Consider the following 21636-nt stretch of genomic DNA (forward strand, 5'->3'; position numbering starts at 1 on the left):
AAACTCAGAACCTCAGGCCTCTTGCTGTGATTCAACAGCTGTGATGCTAACCACCTTGCCACCCTACCTGTATCATAATTTAAATAAATAAATATATCTTTCAGTGTGGGCGGCACGGTGGTGTAGTGGTTAGCGCTGTCGCCTCACAGCAAGAAGGTCCGGGTTCGAGCCCCGTGGCCGGTGAGGGCCTTTCTGTGCGAAATTTGCATGTTCTCCCCGTGTCTGCGTGGGTTTTCTCCGGGTGCTCCGGTTTCCCCCACAGTCCAAAGACATGCAGGTTAGGTTAACTGGTGACTCTCTAAATTGACCGTAGGTGTGAATGCGAGTGTGAATGGTTGTCTGTGTCTATGTGTCAGCCCTGTGATGACCTGGCGACTTGTCCAGGGTGTACCCCGCCTTTCGCCCGTAGTCAGCTGGGATAGGCTCCGGCTTGCCTGCGACCCTGTAGAACAGGATAAAGCGGCTAGAGATAATGAGATGAGATGAGATCTTTCAGTGTAGTGTGCTTTGATGGGACTCAGAAGAAGGAGAAGAAGAAGCCCTTATGTTATATTCAGGGTGTAATGGTACACAAAAATCGCACAACATAAAATTACAGGTTGGTGGTTATGAACTTTTTGTAAACACCAACAGTTTAAAATTTTAATAACATTTTTAAAGTACTCAAAATAAGACTTAAAAATAAAATGGAATACTGCTACAAACCATTGATAACTTCTTCTCCAGGAAATAAAATATTCTCAAATCAATTAAAATGAAATGAACTTTTCCATATTGACTGAAGTGCAGCATTAACAGTTCCAGCTTGTAATCCTGTTCAGTTTCATTCAACTTATTTATTTATTTTTCTTTCAGAAAAAATTAACTTGTCCACATTGTCCTCTGAAAGGGCAGATCTGCTGGCAATCACAATATCTGAATGATCAAGTTCGACGTGTTGCCAGAAGTGTACTCGATTACGACTAAACAATGTTGGCACGCTGCTTTCGTTTTATCCATTTGTCTTTGTCGGTCATTGTATTTCACCGGGAAATCAGTGTTCCCAAGCAGGAGACCTTAAAGGGCATCTTCTGGACCAATTTCATGTGTTTTGTGTGTGTGTGTGTTTTTTTTTTTTTTTTTTTGTATGAAAGTATGTCCCTTTACACACTCATCCAGAAGGGTAATTTTGCACAAGGCCATCTGTCTACAGCAGAGAAAAATAAAATAACAAAACGCGTCTGGAAAAATCCCAAGGGAGTCTGGAGCCAGATTCGTGACGTCACCTGCGGAAGCGCCAGCAGGCTGCGCGAGCTTTGCACGGTTTCAGTGCACAGCCTGTGTAGACCAAGCGCTCCCATTTCTCTCTCATTGTCCGGTCTTTTGGAAAACGATGAGCACTAATCCCATCATGATTGGTGTTGCTACACCCTCCTACGATGCATCTGTTAACCGTTTTAATAATTACGTGATAACGGTGAAGAAATTTGCAGAAAACCACCAGGTCGTTTTCTCATAAACAAACCAGCGCTGACGTAGGATTCGGAGGGAGGCGTCCCGCACACGACGTCACAAAAATCACTGTTTCCCAGGAAATCCAAATGCCAGGTTTTTTCAGAGACGGACCAATTCGCCTCAAATGGCTTGATTTCAACTGCTTTTTTCTGGTATTGCGCAAGGTAAAAAAAAATTTGCAGAGAATGCAGAATGTTAGAGATATTTGACCAAAGTTTAATATAAAATAGGAGAATTACATTGATCTTGCTCCTGAATTTACCCGTGATATGCACTTTAATGATGAGGGTGGGTCTTTAAGCTTTGGCTTCTCATTCATATTACCCATGATGTTCGCTAGCTTGGCCATGCGTTTAGTGCGCTCAAAGTGCGAGGCGGAGATTTGGTGTATGTAACACTTTTTTAAATGAATATACGTCGTTAGTAACGACCAAAATGAATTAATAAAGCAGGGGGGAAAATAATAATATAAATTATTTAGTTTTGTGCTTGATGATAAAAAATCAATAAATCGCGGTGTCCGGATCCCGGAAAAAGGCAGCCTTGCTTCAGGGCTAATGTCGCATGACATCACGCATGGAACCCTGGTTATCTGGGTCATTTCTGTTCATCTGACTCCGTGCTTGTTTACTCACCGAGATTGGAGATTGTTGCAGGAATCTTACAAAAATAACGATGGGAAAGCACTGCGTTGTGTTTTGGATGTTCAAATCCATCTACAACAGGACATTCGGTTCACGAATTTCCAAGAAAAAAAACACAAAGCGACAGTGGGTGAGATTTGTGCAAATGAAGCGGGCAGATTTCATGTCTCCTACTAATAATAAATCTGATTCATCGAGCATTCATCACCACCAGAACGACCACATGGGAATTATTAGAGCAAAAAGAAACCAATTTATTTAATAAGTGACTTTTGATCCGTGAGCTGGCCAGCGTGTCCGCCTCTCGATTGGGAGATTGCGAGTTCTACTCACGGTTGGATCAGACCAAAGACCATCATAAAAATGGTACGTACTGCCGTCTGGCAAGGCACACTTCAATACAGATGCGAGTGAGGAGTCAAACTCTAGCGGTTACCAGAGGATCAACCCCCCCCACTGTAACCCTAGCTACGTAATAGGTGAGAGGCCGAGGGCTACGGAAACGGAGATCGGCGCTGCCACATGGCGTGGGAAGGATTTGATTGATTTGATCTGACATTTGGATAGTTTGTCGATTTCCCTCTCTCTCTCTCTCTCTCTCTCACACACACACACACACACACACACACAGAGTGCACCAGACGCAGGATTATGAGCAACGTTTACACTAGTGCTGTCAAAAATGTCGCGTTATTAACGCGTTAACTTGACTCAATTTTAACGGCGATATTTTTTTATCGCGAGATTAACGCTCTGTGACGTAGGTTTTTCATAAGCTTTTGAAACTGCCAGGAACTTGGAACAGAGACTTTGCTTAGAAAAACGATAGCAGCTAGACTGTAATGCCACGCCCCGCACAGCCAGAGTCCTCTGCCCCCCCGAAGAGCCACGGTGCTCGGCTTAGGTTTCGTTTTCCCATCGGCGGCTCCAGCCCGACTTTGCAGTGGCTGTGACAAGACGTGTTATGCTCTGCAATAAAAAAAAAAAACATTGGTACAACCAGTGTTCGAACTATGCCGATATTTTCGGGGGGTCCCTTTTTTTTCCCTTTGGGGGGGGGTGCTTGCGCTTGTCTCAGAGCGCGGATCTCCATCGCGCGCTCACTTCGGATATGCAAATGCTTCCCGTTACACACGATTGCTATGTCAATAAACATCATTTTGCCAATATTTTAGAGACCCCCCCAACATTTCCCAAATCATGTTTTCAAGGGATCTCATGTCTGTTTCAGGGGATCTCGGATCCCCCGAGTACCCCCGTAGTTCGAACGGTGAGCAAGCCCATTCACTTTTTTATGCTGATAAGAGAATTACAATGGTTTTTCATGTGACAAAAATGTGCGATTAAATTGCGATTAATTGCGAGTTAACTATGACAGTCGCGACATTAATCGCGATTAAATATTTTAATCGCTTGACAGCACTAGTTTACACACTTGTGACATCTGATCTCATCATATCTGATGCATTTTAACAGGAAGAAAAATGCGCGCACGCAGTCATCGTTAATTATTAACTGAAACGTGTTAAATGCTCTCAGATCGCAAAATTGCAAGACTCAATTTGTTTTTAGTTTTGTTCAGGAAAACATGAAAGGTAATCACGTTCTGCACCTCTCTCTCCATCTCGAGCGCACTACAGAGGAAGACTGTCATGAACAGAGTGAACTGGCAGTTTCTCATCTTGGGGCTCAAAAAGATAACCATTTACTCCGGAATACCCTTGATAATCATCTGCCCCTTCATCCGACATATAAGAATCCCAGTCACTTTCAGAATTCTCTCCAAAACGTGATTCTGTATCGAGACTGCTCTCTGCGCACATGAACGAAACTGATACCTGGCTTGTTACACGTGACGTGTCACACCCCTTCGGGATCTTCCGGTTCAGTCTCGGCAGATTTTGTGAAAATCGGCTGATCTTATTGGATTTTCCATCAATTTATGGCCTTTTGGATCAGCTATGGTTTGAAAACACATTGTCAATCAACATAATGATTGTTGCTTTGTACAAGGAAAAAGAGCAGGGTTTAGAGGCGTTACATACACTTTAACAAACGTACGGTCCGCCACTTAATATGTTCGTGTGGGACCTCGGATTTGAAGTATGTTCCACATGCAAAAAAGCCTACCGTTAATTACTGTAAAACACATCTGCACCACACCGTACCGAAACAGTCTGGTACAAATACGTATACTATTACACCCCTACCTTATATTCTGTATATTTCTGAGACTACAATTTGTTTCCCATGGAAACTTGCTGTGCTTTCAGGTCAGAGCCCTCCCACCGTGCACTGCGAAGTGGATCCGTCTGTCTTCGAGCCGCCGGCGGATTACACGACACTCGGTCCAGGCCGTAACGAGCCGCTGAGAGATGAGGATGATAACCTGCTGCAGTTTGCCATTCAGCAGAGTTTGCTGGACGCAGGGACAGAAAGTGATCAGGTAACCCCTACTCTCTGTCTCATTGTCCTTTAACCCTTCAGGCTGATTTATCGGTATCAAATAAACAAAGGCATATAGATTCACGGTGTGAGTTGCACTGCACGGGTCGGAGAGTGACGCAAACGAAGCCCTTTCACAAATGTACAGTGATGTTGTAATAAAAGTGGATCTAGAAAAATAATGGAGGTTTTATACTGGGTCTGTTCTTTTTATCACCCGAAAGAGTCTTTTAGATTGTCCTTGACAAGAAAGGGATCCTCCAGCGGATTTATTCTCAAATTTCAAAAATCAAACTTTCATTTTCGGAGACCAAATGGTGTTCGAGAAAAATAAATAATTTTTTTTTAAAATGCCAGATGGGCTTCCTGCAGTGGTGACGTATGCGATGACGTCAGGTAGCGGTCACTTGGACCAACTTGGCTGTTTTTATATTCTCTGTTTACATCGTAGTTTTATAAGTATTTTACTGAATTTATCAGTTTGTAAATAAGTATGTCTCATTGTGTAGCATATAAATGCCACGATGATGCTAAAAAAAAAGCACAAGCTGGAACTGGACTGCCTTTCCACAGAGAAAATGCAAAGTGGGCTTGATCAGCTGGAACAGAGGGTCACTGACAGAAACTGGATCAGACATGAGACCTTGCGTTATAAATATTTTTTTCACATGATCTACAGAAAGTGTGTGTGTGTAGCTGCACGCTCTAAAATCTGTTTTAAGTGGCTCAGCGCGCAGTTTTAAACCATGTCTCTCACACACACTGTTAATCTTCCCAGCACCAGCTGTAGATCATGTAAAAAAAAAAAAAAAAAAGATTTATCACGCGAGGTCTCATGTCTGATCCAGTTTCTGTCTGTGACCCTCTGTTCCAGCTGATCAAGCCCACTTTGCGTTTTCTCTGTGGAAGTACAGTCTAGTTCCAGCTTGTGCTTTTTTTTTTTTTAGCATCATTATGGCATTTATATGCTGCATGATGAGGCATACTTATTTACAAACTGATAAATTTGGTAAAATACGAACAAACTAGCAAAACTACGATGTAAACAGAGAATAAACAGCAGAGTTGCTCCAGGCGACTGCTACCTGAGGTCACCACCGCAGGAAGCCCATCCGGCATTTTAAAGAAAATTCATTTTTCTTGAACGTTATTTGGTCTCTGAAAATGAAAGTTTGATTTTTGAAATCTGTGACTACTTCAAAGAAATTTGAGAATAAATCCGCTGGAGGATCCCTTTAAGAACTCCTGAGAAACCCTGTTTTCAAATTGTTCATAGCTGCAGTGCATGTCACTGAATTTTATTTGTATTTTATTTATTTTTTCCCCCCTCCCCAGACATACCCATACTAAGCCATATACCGGTACTAGTGCATCTCAAAAATTTAGAATATTGTGAAAAAGTTCAATATTTTCCATCAGTTATTTAAGAAAGTGAAAATGTTATATATTATAGACTCATTACACAATCTAAAATGTTTCAAGCATTTTTCTATTTTAATTTTAATCAGTATGGCATACAGTACAAAAACAAAAAAAATCTCAAAATATTAGAATATTTCATTTCGAGTTTGAGTAAAACAGTATGAACACAGTGCATCTCTCGGTCTAGTTCAGTACACACAACCACAATCATGGGGAAGACTGCTGACTTGACTGTTGTCCAGAAGATGATCACTGATGCCCTCCACAAGGAGGGTAAGCCACAAAAGGTAATTGCTGAAAAGGGTGGCTGGAAAAGGTGCACAAGCAACAGGGATGGCCACAGTCTTGAGAGGATCGTCAAGAAAAGTTGGTTCAAGAACTTGGGAGAGCTTCACAAGGAGTGGACTGAGGCTGGTGTCAGTGTATCAAGACCCATCACGAACAGACATCTTCAAGAAAGGGGATACAACTTTCGCATTCCTAATATCAAACTACTCCTGAGCCAGAGACAATGTCAGAAGTGTCTTATCTGGGCTAAGGAGAGAAAGAAATGGACTGTTGCTCAATGGTCCAAAGTCCTCTTTTCAGATGAAAGTACATTTTGCATTTAATTTGGAAATCACGGTTCTAGAGTCTGGAGGAAGAGTGGAGAGGCACAGAATCCAAGGTGTTTGAAGCCCAGTGTGAAGTTTCCACAGTCTGTGATGATTTGGGGTGCCATGTCATCTGCTGGTGTTGGTCCACTGTATTTTATCAAGTCCAAAGTCAACACAGCCATCTACCAGGAGATTTTAGAGCACTTCATGCTTCCGTCTGCTGACGAGCTTTTTGGAGATGCTGATTTCCTTTTCCAGCAGGATTTAGCACCTACCCACAGTGCCAAAACTACTACCAAATGGTTTGCTGACCATGATATTACTGTGTTTGATTGGCCAGCCAACTTGCCTGACCTGAACCCCATAGAGAATCTATGGGGTATTGTCAAGAGGAAGATGAGAAACACCCGACCCAAAAATACAGATACGCTGAAGGCCACTATCAAAGCAACCTGGGCTTCAATAACACCTCAGCAGTGCCACAGACTGATCACCTCCATGCCACACCACATCGATACAGTAATTCATGGTAAAGGAGCCCCAACCAAGTATTGAGTGTATAAATGAATATACTTTTCAGAAGTTGGACATTTCTGTATTGTAAATCCTTTTTTTGATTGATCTTAGGGAATATTCTAATAATTTGAGATGCTGGATTTCTGATTTTCATGAGCTATAAGCCATAATCATCAAAATTAAAACAAAAAAGGCTTTAAATATTTCACTTTACATGTAATGAATATAGAATATATGAAAGTTTACCTTTTTGAATTAAATTATGAAAAAAAGGAACTTTTTCATGGTATTCTAATTTTTTGAGATGTACTAGTGTATGATACGTACACATTTCTTTAAGGGGTTTCTGAAAGACATTTATTTATTTATTTATTTATTTTTAATTTTCCTAGCAGTGGAAACACGGAAAGACAATGTTTCTGAAGCAAAAAACAGTTTCATGCTCACAAGTTAATGTTGTGACTTAGCTGGATGTTCACAGCAAATTGTTCATTTTTAAAATTGTTTTAAAAAGTTAAAAATGTTTACTTGTTTTAAGTCTAGAAATAAAATATTTTATTTATTGTGGTGGTGGGGGGAAATCCTCCAAAATGATGTGATAAAAATACCCAGAAATAAATTTTTGGTGATTTTTTTTTTTTTATTTTTTATTTTTTTTTTTTAAATGTGGAATCTGGAATTTTCTTTTTCAATCCTGCTTTTAAATCATGAAGTGATCCCATATTAACAATACATCAATTCTCGAACAGAAATCTCCTCTTCTTGCGACTGCTCAATAATTGTTGACGCACATTTCAAGAACATTGATTTTTAGCTCTAAAATGCATCTGCAATGATGGGGGGGGACAAGCAAAAAAGAGATCTTGGTGTCAATCTTTGTTGCACTATTTATTGTTTTAAAGACAGTCATCTAAATCATACATGGACCAAATTCAGTAGACAGCGTAAAAGTCCGTGTCGGTGTTCTTCAGTCGCCAGGGCGGGTTTTTAGACGTGCTTTTTGGGAAATATCATGTCAACTTTCTTTCTATAACGTGCCTGTAGCTAAAGCTCCCGATGTTTTTGTTTGAAGAGACTTTTTATTAGGGATCGACCGATATGTTTTTTCAGGGCCGATACCGATTATTATGGAATTGGGATGCCGATAACCGATATGTGCAACCGATAAATATAAACATTATAATTCACATGAAATTAAACATAGCACACACTGACACAGACCTTCATATCCATGAAATGTATGTTTAATTGTAAAATTGAACATGAAATTTTGTGCAGGGAGACGCCAGCAGCATTTGTACAATAAAGTCAAACATTAGTTAGAATAAAATGAGAAATAAAATAATAATAAAATAAATATTCACCAATAAAAAAAAATAAATCACTCCCTACTATATTACAGCTCACCATTTTCAGTGGAAAATGAATGAAAATACACTCTGGATTCTTTTACACTAAGAACTAAGTAAGACCAACTTCAAGTAGTTTTTAAATAACAAATCAAGTGTAGGGAGCTGCCTGCAGCATTTTTTAAAAAGTAAAATCAAACATAAAGTAGGTTATCACTCCCTATTATGTAACAACTTAACAAGTAACCATCTACATTCTAATGATTTTAATGCCCAAGCCTAATATTCCCAATTTAGGAGGATTATATTGTAGTGAAGGAAGCATTACATGTAGTTTCAGCGAGACTAGTTGGTTGTAGGCTAATTCAAGTGCTTCCTTCCGTAAGCTAAGTTTGCCTGGCTACACAGATGCAAATGGACAATTTTAACGAGTAGTAGATGAAGAATGTAAACATATAATGTTGTGCTTTTGCAACTTGTGTTTGTGACTTATTGCGGCAAAAGCAGCGTGTCCTTACCTTGAAGTGGGATCTGCTTCTGCCCGAGTGCCCATACGGCCGCCTTGAAACAGTTCACAGCGTTTAGCTATGCGTGTTGGTTGGCTGTATCCCTTGTGCCGCTTCTGCCCGAGTGCCCGTACGGCCGCCTTGAAACAGTTCACAGCGTTTAGCTACACGTGTCGATTGGCTATATCTCTTGTGCCAAACAAATCAGATGTTGTGGTGGGCGGGACCGTGTTCTTGAACTCAGAGAGGTGAGTGCAGGAAAGGACGTGCAGTGACAGTCGCGTTAGGAACGAAATGGCTGCAAAAAGGCATGTTATCGGTGGAAATTATGGCCGATACCGATAACCCTAAAAATGCAGAATATCGGCCCGATATATCGGCCAGGCTGATTATCGGTCGACCCCTACTTTTTATATGCACATGTGCCTCATTTCCTTCCCTAGTTCCCTACTGTACCGGTAAGGTTTCAGAAAGACGTTTCTGCTGATAAGTCACTTAACAAAGAAAACCTTGGAAACATATTCGCGCCAAATGGCACAAAGCACAACATCCTGCCAAGTGAGAAGTCACGCTGCATTCATTAATATTTCACATCTATTTGCCTTTTATCTGCTTTTATAGTGTTTGAGTTGAAAAGTTCATACGTGATTTAGGTGCATTTAATATAGTGCCTTGCATAATTATTCCCCCGAACTTTTCCACAGTTTTCATTGTTGCAACTTGGAACCAAAACCAACTTACGGTAACTGGCTACATTTTGATGATTTGGTTTGCTTTAGCAAAATATTTATTTTAATGTGATGGAAAGGTTAGTGAAACCAAAAAACAAATAATAATTGTGGGTTGTGTGAGCATTCATCCCTCTGGGTCAGTCCTTGGTAGGACCACCTTTGACGGTGTGCCTCTTGCAAAGATGAACAGGTTTTCTTCCAGGATTACTTTGTCATCCATTTGCGCTCAAACCTAGTGATGAAAAAACATGCAGAAAACATGATGCTCCCACCACCATGCTTCACTGTCTGGATGGTGTCATGTCAGTCAACCTCCATCGCCATCAGATTAGAGAGACCGTTCGTGGGCTTTGACTAGCCGTTCTGTCACATTCAGGTTACTGGGTTTGGATCACTCTTATCTAGCTGTGGTAGTAATTTAAAGGGGAACTGAAAGCACTTTTTTTTTTTTATTCTCAAAATTCTGTTTCTCTCATTTTATAAAATGTAGGAATGCATTTCTGACAGCTATTTTGTCACTGCTATGGCAAGTTATGAGTGTTTGAAATATGCTCTGTAATACATCAGTCCATGTCAAAGCGATGGCCGTAAACGAGATTCGCTGAGATCTGTGCGAGACATTGTAGGACGGAAATTAAACGTACAGCGGAAATCAAAGTGACCAACATCTGCCAATGTTGTCAAAAGACGTGCGCGCCCTCCTTCGAACGCTAATGTAATCAAGCCAGAAGTTTTGATCACGCAGATAAGCGACGCCTGCCATGGACCATACGAACTACATTCGACATGGCTAAAAAGCTGATCAGTGTAATATAATATGCCGATGCGAGTCACGATATAAGGTTAATAAAACTGAAAACGTAACTGAATAACACGTTAATTAAGAAATAAAGCAAGTTTAAAAATGACTTCAGTTCCCCTTTAAAGTAGTAGTCCTGTTGGAAGGTGTGCGTGGACCCCAATCTCACATTTCTTACAGATTGGAACAGGCTTCCTTTCATCCATTTTGCCCTCAACCCTGACAGGTTTCTGGGTGTCAGGGACCAAACAGTGAGCCAAGAGGACACAAGTTTTTGGTTCAAAAGGCAGGATTTTGTTTACCCAAAAATGTTAAGTTTACAAAGACCACAATTAACAATAATTAGGCCGATAAAAGAGATCGACAAAACGATTTGACTTGAGGCACAGATATTGGACATGATATTAACTGAACAAAACTGACCTCCCACAATGAACCAAAAGGGAACATACAGTGGGGCAAAAAAGTATTTAGTTAGCCACCAATTGTGCAAGTTCTCCTGCTTAAAAAGATGAGAGAGGCCTGTAATTTTCATCATAGGTACACTTCAACTATGTGAGTCAGAATGGGGGGAAAGAATCCAGGAAATCACATTGTAGGATTTTTAATGAATTAATTGGTAAATTCCTCGGTAAAATAAGTATTTGGTCACCTACAAACAAGCAAGATTTCTGGCTCTCACAGACCTGTACTAACTTCTTTAAGCAGCTCCTCTGTCCTCCACTCGTTACCTGTATTAATGGCACCTGTTTGAAGTCGTTATCAGTATAAAAAGACACCTGTCCACAACCTCAAACAGTCACACTCCAAACTCCACTATGGCCAAGACCAAAGAGCTGTCAAAGGACACCAGAAACAAAATTGTAGACCTGCACCAGGCTGGGAAGACTGAATCTGCAATAGGTAAGCAGCTTGGTGTGAAGAAATCAACTGTGGGAGCAATTATTAGAAAATGGAAGACATACAAGACCACTGATAATCTCCCTCGATCTGGGGCTCCATGCAAGATCTCACCCCGTGGGGTCAAAATGATCACAAGAACGGTGAGCAAAAATCCCAGAACCACATAGGGGGGACCAAGTGAATGACCTGCAGAGAGCTGGGACCAAAGTAACAAAGGCTACCATCAGTAACACACTACGCTGCCAGGGACTCAAATCCTGCAGTGCCAGACGTGTCCCCCTGCTTAAGCCAGTACATGTCCAGGCCCGTCTGAAGTTTGCTAGAGAGCATTTGGATGATCCAGAAGAGGATTGGGAGAATGTCATATGGTCAGATGAAGCCTAAATAGAACTTTTTGGTAAAAACTCAACTTGTCATGTTTGGAGGAGAAAGAATGCTGAGTTGCATCCAAAGAACACCATACCTACTGTGAAGCATGGGGGTGGAAACATCATGCTTTGGGGCTGTTTTTCTGCAAAGGGACCAGGACGACTGATCCGTGTAAAGGAAAGAATGAATGGGGCCATGTATCGTGAGATTTTGAGTGAAAACCTCCTTCCATCAGCAAGGGCGTTGAAGATGAAACATGGCTGGGTCTTCCAGCATGACAATGATCCCAAACACACCGCCTGGGCAACGAAGGAGTGGCTTCGTAAGAAGCATTTCAAGGTCCTGGAGTGGCCTAGCCAGTCTCCAGATCTCAACCCCATAGAAAATCTTTGGAGGGAGTTGAAAGTCCGTGTTGCCCAGCGACAGCCCCAAAACATCACTGCTCTAGAGGAGATCTGCATGGAGAAATGGACCAAAATACCAGCAACAGTGTGTGAAAACCTTGTGAAGACTTACAGAAAACGTTTGACCTCTGTCATTGCCAACAAAGGGTATATAACAAAATATTGAGATGAACTTTTGTTATTGACCAAATACTTATTTTCCACCATAATTTGCAAATAAATTCTTTAAAAATCAGACAATGTGATTTTCTGGATTTTTTTTCTCATTTTGTCTCTCATAGTTGAGGTGTACCTATGATGAAAATTACAGGCCTCTCTCATCTTTTTAAGTGGGAGAACTTGCACAATTGGTGACTGACTAAATACTTTTTTTGCCCCACTGTATATAGTGGCTTGGCCAAACCAAATAACACAGAAGGGGTAAACATTAACTAAAAACAGATACAAAGCGATACTATCTATCCATTATCCATAACCGCTTATCCTGTACAGGGTCTCGGGCAAACTGGAGCCTATCCCAGCTGACTATGGGCGAGAGGCAGGGTACACCCTGGACAAGTCGCCAGGTCATCACAGGGTTGACACATAGAGACAAACAACCATTCACACTCACATTCACACCTACGGTCAATTTAGAGCCATCAATTAGCCTAACCTGCATGTCTTTGGACTGTGGGGGAAACCGGAGGAAACCCATGTAGACACGGGGAGAACATGCAAACTCCACACAGAAAGGCCCCCGTTGGCCGCTGAGCTTGGAGCTTGAACCCAGAGCCTTCTTCCTGTAAGGCAACAGTGCTAACCACTATACCACCGTGCCGCCCAAAGCAAAACTAACTAAAGCCAAAATCCCACCCGGGCACATGGTGAGACATGGTACGGCCTCCAAGATTTAGATCTTCTCAGCCCTCAGCCATGCCCTTTGCCCAACCACGAAGAAACCGCCCCCAACACTCAAGGTAACTCAAAGAATGCTAAAGAAAAAAACTCGCATGATTAGTGACAAACAAGCATAGCTTTCGCAACCCTACAGTGTTAAAATCTGTGCACTCCATATCAAACAATGCAGGGTTAAAGCAAATAAACTGTATATCAAACAAACTGTGTTGTCAGTTATTTGAATATGATCGTACAGATGACCGTAAATGATAAACTGTGCAGCAAACTCAAAGTGCAAAGGCAGAATGTGGGATGATATTACCCTGTGTGGCTGTGGCCATCACACCCTGCTGATGAAAAGCATTGCTACAAAATGATGCTCCCATCACCATGCTTCATAACGTCACACTCGACTGGAACAGGTGTTCTGCTAGGATTGCCCTGTATTTCGATACTGTTTAGCTCAGCGTAACTTGATTTATACAGTTTTTTTTGTTTTTTTTAAACCCAGCTTTCCACAAAGGTCATCAACTGCTCAAGACGTGCCGGTACAGGTGTGCTGGAGCTATAAATATACCTGACAAGAAGTCGTTTTTCTTTTCTGCAGGTGACCATATGGGAGGCTCTGACAAACACTCGTCCAGTGTCTTCTCCACCTCCGCTTTATGAGGAGGACTCCCAGCTCGAGCGGTGTGTGCGTTTTGGATCAAGAGCATCTCTCGATTGAGTTTTGATGCTTTTTCATGTTGTAATGTCTTTAGGTGTAACGCTTCCTGTGTTTCTCGGACAGGGCGATCCAGGAGTCCCTGTCTCTGTCACTGGCTGGGGGAGAAAGCGGGGAAGCTCCTGCTCAGTCTCCGCCTGGTTCCTCACCCGACCCTGCCCTCAACTCGCCATCTTCCTACAACTCCTTGGTTGAGCCACAGGTAACCGGGGCATTCGCCATAGCAACCAGCTTTGACGAGCAGCTCCGTCTGGCAATGGAGCTTTCCTGCAGAGAGCAGGAGGAGCTGGATAGGTGAGGAAGGAGGGAATGTCGTAATGACAGGTAGCGGAAGGACAGTTTTGCTTGAACATTTCCATTGACCAGTGATTTGTTCTGCAACAGGAAAAGAAGAGAAGAGGAGGAGGAGCTTGAAAGGATTTTACAGCTCTCACTCACAGAGAAATGACCACACAAACAGTATCAAAAAGCTTAATTTATTTGTGCTTTTTTTCTTCAGTGTTGAATTATTAAATATTCATGCTCCTTTTTTTTTTTTTGAAATGGGACAGAGGGCTTAAAGAGATCAGAGAGAGAGAAATGGAGGAGTACCAGGTTATGAAAGAATGTAGATGAATGAATAACATCAATCCATGAGCATGACGAGACAATTTCAATGATATCCTCTCAATCTCTGCCATCGTTCTGAGTGAAAACGTTCAGACCTTGTTTATTATACAATACTGACAATGTGAATATGAAATGTTGATAACTATTGCGATGCATAAAGTGATAAAAGAAGTAATATTGCAGAAAGAGTTAAATATGTTGGCTAACAAAGAATAATTAAGAATAATTATTAAATGTATCTGAAACACTTTCACAATCCTTAAATGATTTTATTCACGTCCGTGTGTGTTTCTCGTCCTTGTCCTGAAACTATAAGCAAATAGTTTTCCACATTTTTCTATCATTACAACCTGAAAAGGAAATGGATTTTATTAGACTGTATGTCTAATTTAGAGAGTACATTTTTTGTGGGGGGAAAGAGACATTTGGTTGTACAAGCATCCTGATGCTACCACCATCATGCATCACTCCGAGGATGATAATCTCAGATTAATGAGCATTATTGGATTTCAGTCAAACCTACCACTTTGTGCCATGATCAAAATTTAATTTCGGTTTCATCAGACCAGAGAACTGTGTTCTTTATGTTTGAGTCTCCACCATACAAACTTCAAACAACTTAATGGCTTTTTCTTTCCTTCCCCCCCCCCCCCCCCCCCCCCCCTTCACTAGCAAGTGAATTGCACCCCAGTCAGTGGAAGAATGGGATATAACTGATTGACAGGTTCTTCGGTGGTGTTTACATTAGACCGTATCCGTCTCGTTTTCGTCGCGGATGCACTGTCCGTTCACATTAAAACGCCGGGAAACGACTCCACAGGCGGAACAACTTGAATCCGCCAGGGCCCACGTATTCAATCCATTACGTATCTGATCCGGTGCTGTGTAAACATTGAGAAACGAGGATATGCTGTGCTGAGCTCTAGCTGACGTCGTCATTGGACAACGTCACTGTGACGTCCACCTTCCTGATTCGCTGGCGTTGGTCATGCCACGTTGGTCATGTGACGCGACTGCTGAAAATCAGCGCGGACTTTCACTTCCTGCCAGGGCTTTGAACCGGTTCAAGGAACGAAAACCGGGAACTTTTTCTATTTCACATGGAACAGAAACGAAACCAGAAACTTTATTATTTCTTATGTTCTGGAACAGAAACGCTTATTAAAAATAATGGTAACCGGTTAATACCGGTTTTTATTTCGTTCCTCAAAGTTTCCGTAGCCTACAAATAAAAGTCATTCTTCTCCTGCGCAAGTTTCTATGACCCGCTGGGGTTCACTTCCTGTGTGACATTTGCTGACTGAATGGAGAGAGCGGGAGGGTGGACTACTATCACGTCTCCACATCTTAAATAAGAGGTAAATATTGCAGTCTATCATTATTCAAAAATGTCAAACACGATATCAATATATTTGTCCACGTTAATGAGAGGCTCGCGAACATTAAATGACGTTAACCTCTGTTAGCCTATCAATGCATAGGGCCTGACTAGCCTTTGGTAACACACTAAACAAATTATTTTTCATTTTTGGCACTTTTTCTGTTTGTGTAGATGGGAAGACATACTGAGAATCCAAATCGCCAACATTTGAAATAATTGTTTTGAATTATTTCTTGTCTTATTTAATGAAGGTTGTAATAGAATTAGCCTACATTTGGCTTAAGCTGGATGAGACAGAGACATAATTTTATAGCCATTTGTTAAACAGCTGACAGGGAACGTAATTAACCGTTCCGGGAACGAAATTTTTTTGTTCTAACCGGTTCGGGAACATCTATTTAATGGTGGAACCCAAAACCGGAAACGTTAAAATTCCGTTTCTGTTCGGAACGAACCAATAGGAAAAAAATTCTGGTTCAAAGCCCTGCTTCCTGCTATTTGTCCCGAATCACTGCTTGTGCGCTTCACTCGCGCGCTCTGTGAGCTGCGCAGGGCCGGAGTGCACACCCTCCAGAGGGCACTCGCTGTTCAGGGCGGAGTGATTTGGAGCGCAGGATGCCTGCGGAGCCGAGCGTATCCGTGTATTGGCGTTGCTGTGTGCACGCGAATCGTGTATTGGCATTGCTGTGTGCACGCGAATCGTTTTAAAAATGTTAATCTGATGATCCACTGATGCGGTCTAATGTAAACACCACCTTAGCCTGACAACACATTGTTGTAATCTGCATAATCATTATTGAAGACATCAACAAGAGCTCTGTATAAGTTCATGAACTTGCATGCTACTGTGGACAATTAAAGGCAGGGTAGGTGCTTTTTATTTTTTATTTAATTCTTTTCACATCCCGACAACATTGAATAAATCAAATCCTGTAAAAAGCCTGTCCAATTATTTCATTTGGTCCAAATGAAATGATTGGATGGCCTACCTGCTTGACCCGCCTACCTCCGTGCACTCGAGTGCTCTCATTACATGTGACCGGAGTCTTCACAATGCTCGGCAGATGTATAACAGACGTATTGCTAAAACTAGTGAGCTAGTTGATAGCGGTGAGTACTAACAATAGCCATGTTTGTTGTTTTACATTTAATATGATGATGTTAGGTGTTTACTTGTGAATGAGACATGAGGAGGTTGGATATGACACCACTACCTGACACTCCTCCCCCTAACACACACTCTTGTGGACTCGACCACCAGCAGTAGTCAGGCAGTGCGCGTTCAAGTGCTTTAGAGGAGTGGTCTTGGAGGAAAGGCTGAATGGAGGGAGTGGGATTTTTCCATTGAATGCGTTCAAAATCTAGCTTACTCTTGCTGCTTTCTCCAAATTTACCCACACTGCCTTTAATATGAATGACTAACGGGTGATCTCAGCTAAAACTGATGAGTGTTGGAGAGAGAGAAAGGTATTTTACAACAGTTAATTTTTTATATGATTTCCATAAATATATGTGTAATCTGGTAAAATGTTTATTAAAAGTGCCAGGGGTAGGAAAATGTACAGCTGAGGAAAAAGTATTTTTTTTAAAAATGCTTCCTTCACCTTCAGTAAACGCTTTATCCTGATCAGAGTCGCAGTTGATCTAGAGCCTATCCCAGGAACACTGGCACACAGGATGACTCAAGTGCAGTCCAGTGCACTGTCGTCATCATCAGCTGTCCATCGCTAGCAATGATGACTGTTTTATTAGGATGTGCAGAAACGCAGATGGGCTGTGAGGCCTGCACCAGACTTGTTCTCCTTTCCTAATGAAGTGCCTTAGGTCGTGCCCCCATCATGTTGTCTCTCTGGACCTCCAGACGTGATGCCAAGTGGTGCACAAAAGTGCCACAGACCTGACGGGTATGGAAGTTGCCCCACAGTGACAACTGACTTGCTGAGTGACGCCATCCGTTGGCCATTTGAGTGGCTCTTCTGCATGCCATCAAGTGGTGTACTATTGACTCTGTCGGGTTCATTTGCCACATTGCACCGAAAAGCACCCTGCTGCCAGCGCCTTATTGGTGATGTACTGTTTTTAACCCACAGCTGGAACCCAGGCAGGTGCTACCACTCCGGGTCAGAGCGGACCTGGGAGCAATGGTGATTAAGGCGTAACTCCACTTTCCCCAGTACTCAAGTCCTCCTGGACCTGAGACTCACCACCGGTTGCAGTTTAAAGTCATACCCAGGACTACGAATGACAAGTATAATGCATTACAGATAGAAATAGAGAATAAAGTAGGATAACTGAGGAGAGATTAGAATATGACAAATTAGTATATATTAAGATAGAACATGGAGAAGAGTGTGCATGCGCACAGAGCAGAAGAGAGCATGACGACCTAAATAAATAAAATAATAATAATAGGATAGATATTAGGATCATATAATAGAGTATATTTATAAGAGAATAGAAGGGAATATGATCAAATAGAAAGCATTTTGAAGATGTAGAAAAAAAATGAAGGTCCTGACAATACCACAGAATAGATTAAAAGAAAGAAGGGGATATGACTGAATAAAAGGCATCACGAAGACACAGAACAGGACAAAACACTCCATAGAACAGAATACAACAAAAATAGTATACATATTCTGTATGGAGTAGGATAGACAGTTATAAGATAATGGAATATCAGACAAAATAAGAGAATTTGATAGAATAGAGTAGAATGGAATGCATTATTATAGAATAGAAAGCAGAGAATATGATAAGATATACACATGTATTCTGTATAGAATTGAGCTCTCTCTCATATACATGCACAAAAAAAAAACAGAGAGAGAGAGAGAGAACCCGGTGCACCATGCATACACGTTCACACCTAGGGACAATTTATCATAGCCACTCTCCCTTCTTGGATGTTTTTGGGAGGCATGTCGAATCCAGAAGAAACCAAAATGGACTTGAGGGGACTGGAATACTCCAGCTAAGGACTATACATGCTGAATGAATGGAAAAGTAAATTGGTTTGGCTACATATTTTCAATATATTTAGTAGCCTAAATCCAATTAAAATTAGAGCAAGCTAGATTGGGCAAAAAAAAAAATGTGTATATATATATCCGAGGCATTCTCTGTGAGATCTGCAACAAGTAGTTTGAAGAACTGTAAAGATGGAAAACATTTTATTTTTTTAATCCTTATCAGTAGTCGTGAAAAACCATTACTTGCTTAGGTACTTGATTCCTTTGTAAATTACAGTGGTGCTTGAAAGTTTGTGAACCCTTTAGAATTTTCTATTTTTCTGCATAAATATGACCTAAAACATCGTCAGATTTTCACACAAGTCCTAAAAGTAGATAAAGAGAACCCAGTTAAACAAATGAGACAAAAAATATTATACTTGGTCATTTATTTATTGAGGAAAATGATCCAATATTACATATCTGTGAGTGGCAAAAATACGTGAACCTTTGCTTTCAGTATCTGGTGTGACCACCCCCCACCCCCCCTTGTGCAGCAATAACTGCAACTAAACGTTTCCAGTAACTGTTGATCAGTCCTGCACACCGGCTTGGAGGAATTTTAGCCCATTCCTCCGTACAGAACAGCTTCAACTCTGGGATGTTGGTGGGTTTCCTCACATGAACTGCTCGCTTCAGGTCCTTCCACAACATTTCCATTGGATTAAGGTCAGGACGTTGACTTGGCCATTCCAAAACATTAACTTTATTCTTCTTTAACCATTCTTTGGTAGAACGACTTGTGTGCTTAGGGTTGTTGTCTTGCTGCATGACCCACCTTCTCTTGAGATTCAGTTCATGGACAGATGTCCTGACATTTTCCTTGAGAATTCGCTGGTATAATTCAGAATTCATTGTTCCATCAATGATGGCAAGCCGTCCTGGCCCAGATGCAGCAAAACAGGCCCAAACCATGATACTACCACCACCATGTTTCACAGATGGGATAAGGTTCTTATGCTGGAATGCAGTGTTTTCCTTTCTCCAAACATAACACTTCATCATTTAAACCAAAAAGTTCTATTTTGGTCTCATCCGTCCACAAAACATTTTTCCAGTAGCCTTCTGGCTTGTGCACGTGATCTTTAGCAAACTGCAGACGAGCAGCAATGTTCTTTTTGGAGAGCAGTGGCTTTCTCCTTGCAACCCTGCCATGCACACCATTGTTGTTCAGTGTTCTCTTGACGGTGGACTCATGAACATGAACATTAGCCAATGTGAGAGAGGTCTTCAGTTGCTTAGAAGTTACCCTGGGGTCCTTTGTGACCTCGCCGACTATTACACGTGTTGCTCTTTGAGTGATCTTTGTTGGTTGACCACTCCTGTGGAGGGTAACAATGGTCTTGAATTTCCTCCATTTGTACACAATCTGTCTGACTGTGGATTGGTGGAGTCCAAACTCTTTAGAGATGGTTTTGTAACCTTTTCCAGCCTGATAAGCATCAACAACGCTTTTTCTGAGGTCCTCAGAAATCTCCTTTGTTCGTGCCATGATACACTTCCACAAACGTGTTGTGAAGATCAGACTTTGATAGATCCCTGTTCTTTAAATAAAACAGGGTGCCCACTCACACCTGATTGTCATCCCATTGATTGAAAACACCTGACTCGAATTTCACCTTCAAATTAACTGCTAATCCTAGAGGTTCACATACTTTTACCACTCACAGATATGGAATATTGGATCATTTTCCTCAATAAATAAATGACCAAGTATAATATTTTTGTCTCATTTGTTTAACTGGGTTCTCTTTATCTACTTTTAGGACTTGTGTGAAAATCTGATGATGTTTTAGGTCATATTTATGCAGAAATATAGAAAATTCTAAAGGGTTCAGAAACTTTCAAGCACCACTGTATATCCAAGTCTTAGCCTGACTTTCGTGGACAGTCTCACCTGGCTACTGTAGATTTTTACTTAAGAGCTGCTGCTGTGATCGTAAAGCCTTTTCTGTGCTCAGCCATCGTCAACACCACTTATCCTACTGAGAGTTACAGGTGAGCCAATCCTAAATGACTACAGCAAGAGACAGGGTACACCCCGGAGAGGTCGCCAGTTTAAACATGGTGCAAACAGAGAGCAGCTGACAACCGTTCACATTCGCACAGGAAATTTAAAGTTGCCTAATCCGTGTGTCTTTGGAAACCTAGACAGGCACGAGGGGAATGTTCAAACTCCACTCGGACAGGTTCGAACCCAGAACCTGCTCGCTACGAGGCGATAGTGCAAACCACTGAAGCACTAATAATGAACATTCTTTTCAACACATTTAGTACCCTGACATCATAGTACACAATTATGGAAGAGTAATGATCTACAACCCCAATTCCAAAAAAGTTGGGACACTGTGTAAAACATAAATAAAAACAGAATGTGAAGATTTGCAAATCATAGAAACCCTATATTTCATTGAAAATAGTACAAAGACAACATATCAAATGTTGAAACTGAAAAATTGTGTTGTTTTTTGAAAAATGTATACTCACTTTGAATTTGATGTCAGCAAACACGTTTCACAAAAGTTGGGACAGGGGCAACAAAAGACTGAAAAAGTTGTGTAATGCTAAAAAAAACCTAATTTGGTTAATTGGCAACAGGTCAGTCAGATGATTGAGTATAAAAATAGCATCTCAGAGAAGCGGAGTCTCTTAGAAATAAAGATGGCGAGGGGTTCACCGCTCTGTGAAAGACTGCATGGGCAAACAATGCAACAATTTAAGAATAACGTTCCTCAATGTAAAATTGCAAAGAATTTGTGGGTCACATCATTTGTGGTACATAATATTAAAAGATTCAGAGACTCTGGAGAAATCTCTGTATGCAAGAGACAAGGGTGAAAACTGACATTAGATG

At 41.3% G+C, this 21636-nt stretch overlaps 1 protein-coding gene across 4 annotated transcripts in view; it reads left to right on the forward strand.

Annotated features, from left to right (window-relative positions):
- Positions 1–14666, forward strand: part of ankrd13d (ankyrin repeat domain 13 family, member D) — a 66013-nt gene extending 51347 nt beyond the window's left edge. For all 4 annotated transcript variants that reach the window (XM_060927339.1, XM_060927340.1, XM_060927341.1 and 1 more), the window contains 4 exons: positions 4412–4584; positions 13665–13747; positions 13848–14075; positions 14166–14666. In XM_060927339.1, the coding sequence (XP_060783322.1) occupies positions 4412–4584; positions 13665–13747; positions 13848–14075; positions 14166–14229 (548 nt within the window). In that variant the 3' untranslated portion in view covers positions 14230–14666. The remainder of the gene's footprint in view (positions 1–4411; positions 4585–13664; positions 13748–13847; positions 14076–14165) is intronic.
- Positions 14667–21636: the final 6970 nt, after the last annotated feature.

The sequence above is a fragment of the Neoarius graeffei genome, chromosome 8 (genome assembly GCF_027579695.1).
Source record: "Neoarius graeffei isolate fNeoGra1 chromosome 8, fNeoGra1.pri, whole genome shotgun sequence".
Classification (NCBI taxonomy): domain Eukaryota; kingdom Metazoa; phylum Chordata; class Actinopteri; order Siluriformes; family Ariidae; genus Neoarius; species Neoarius graeffei.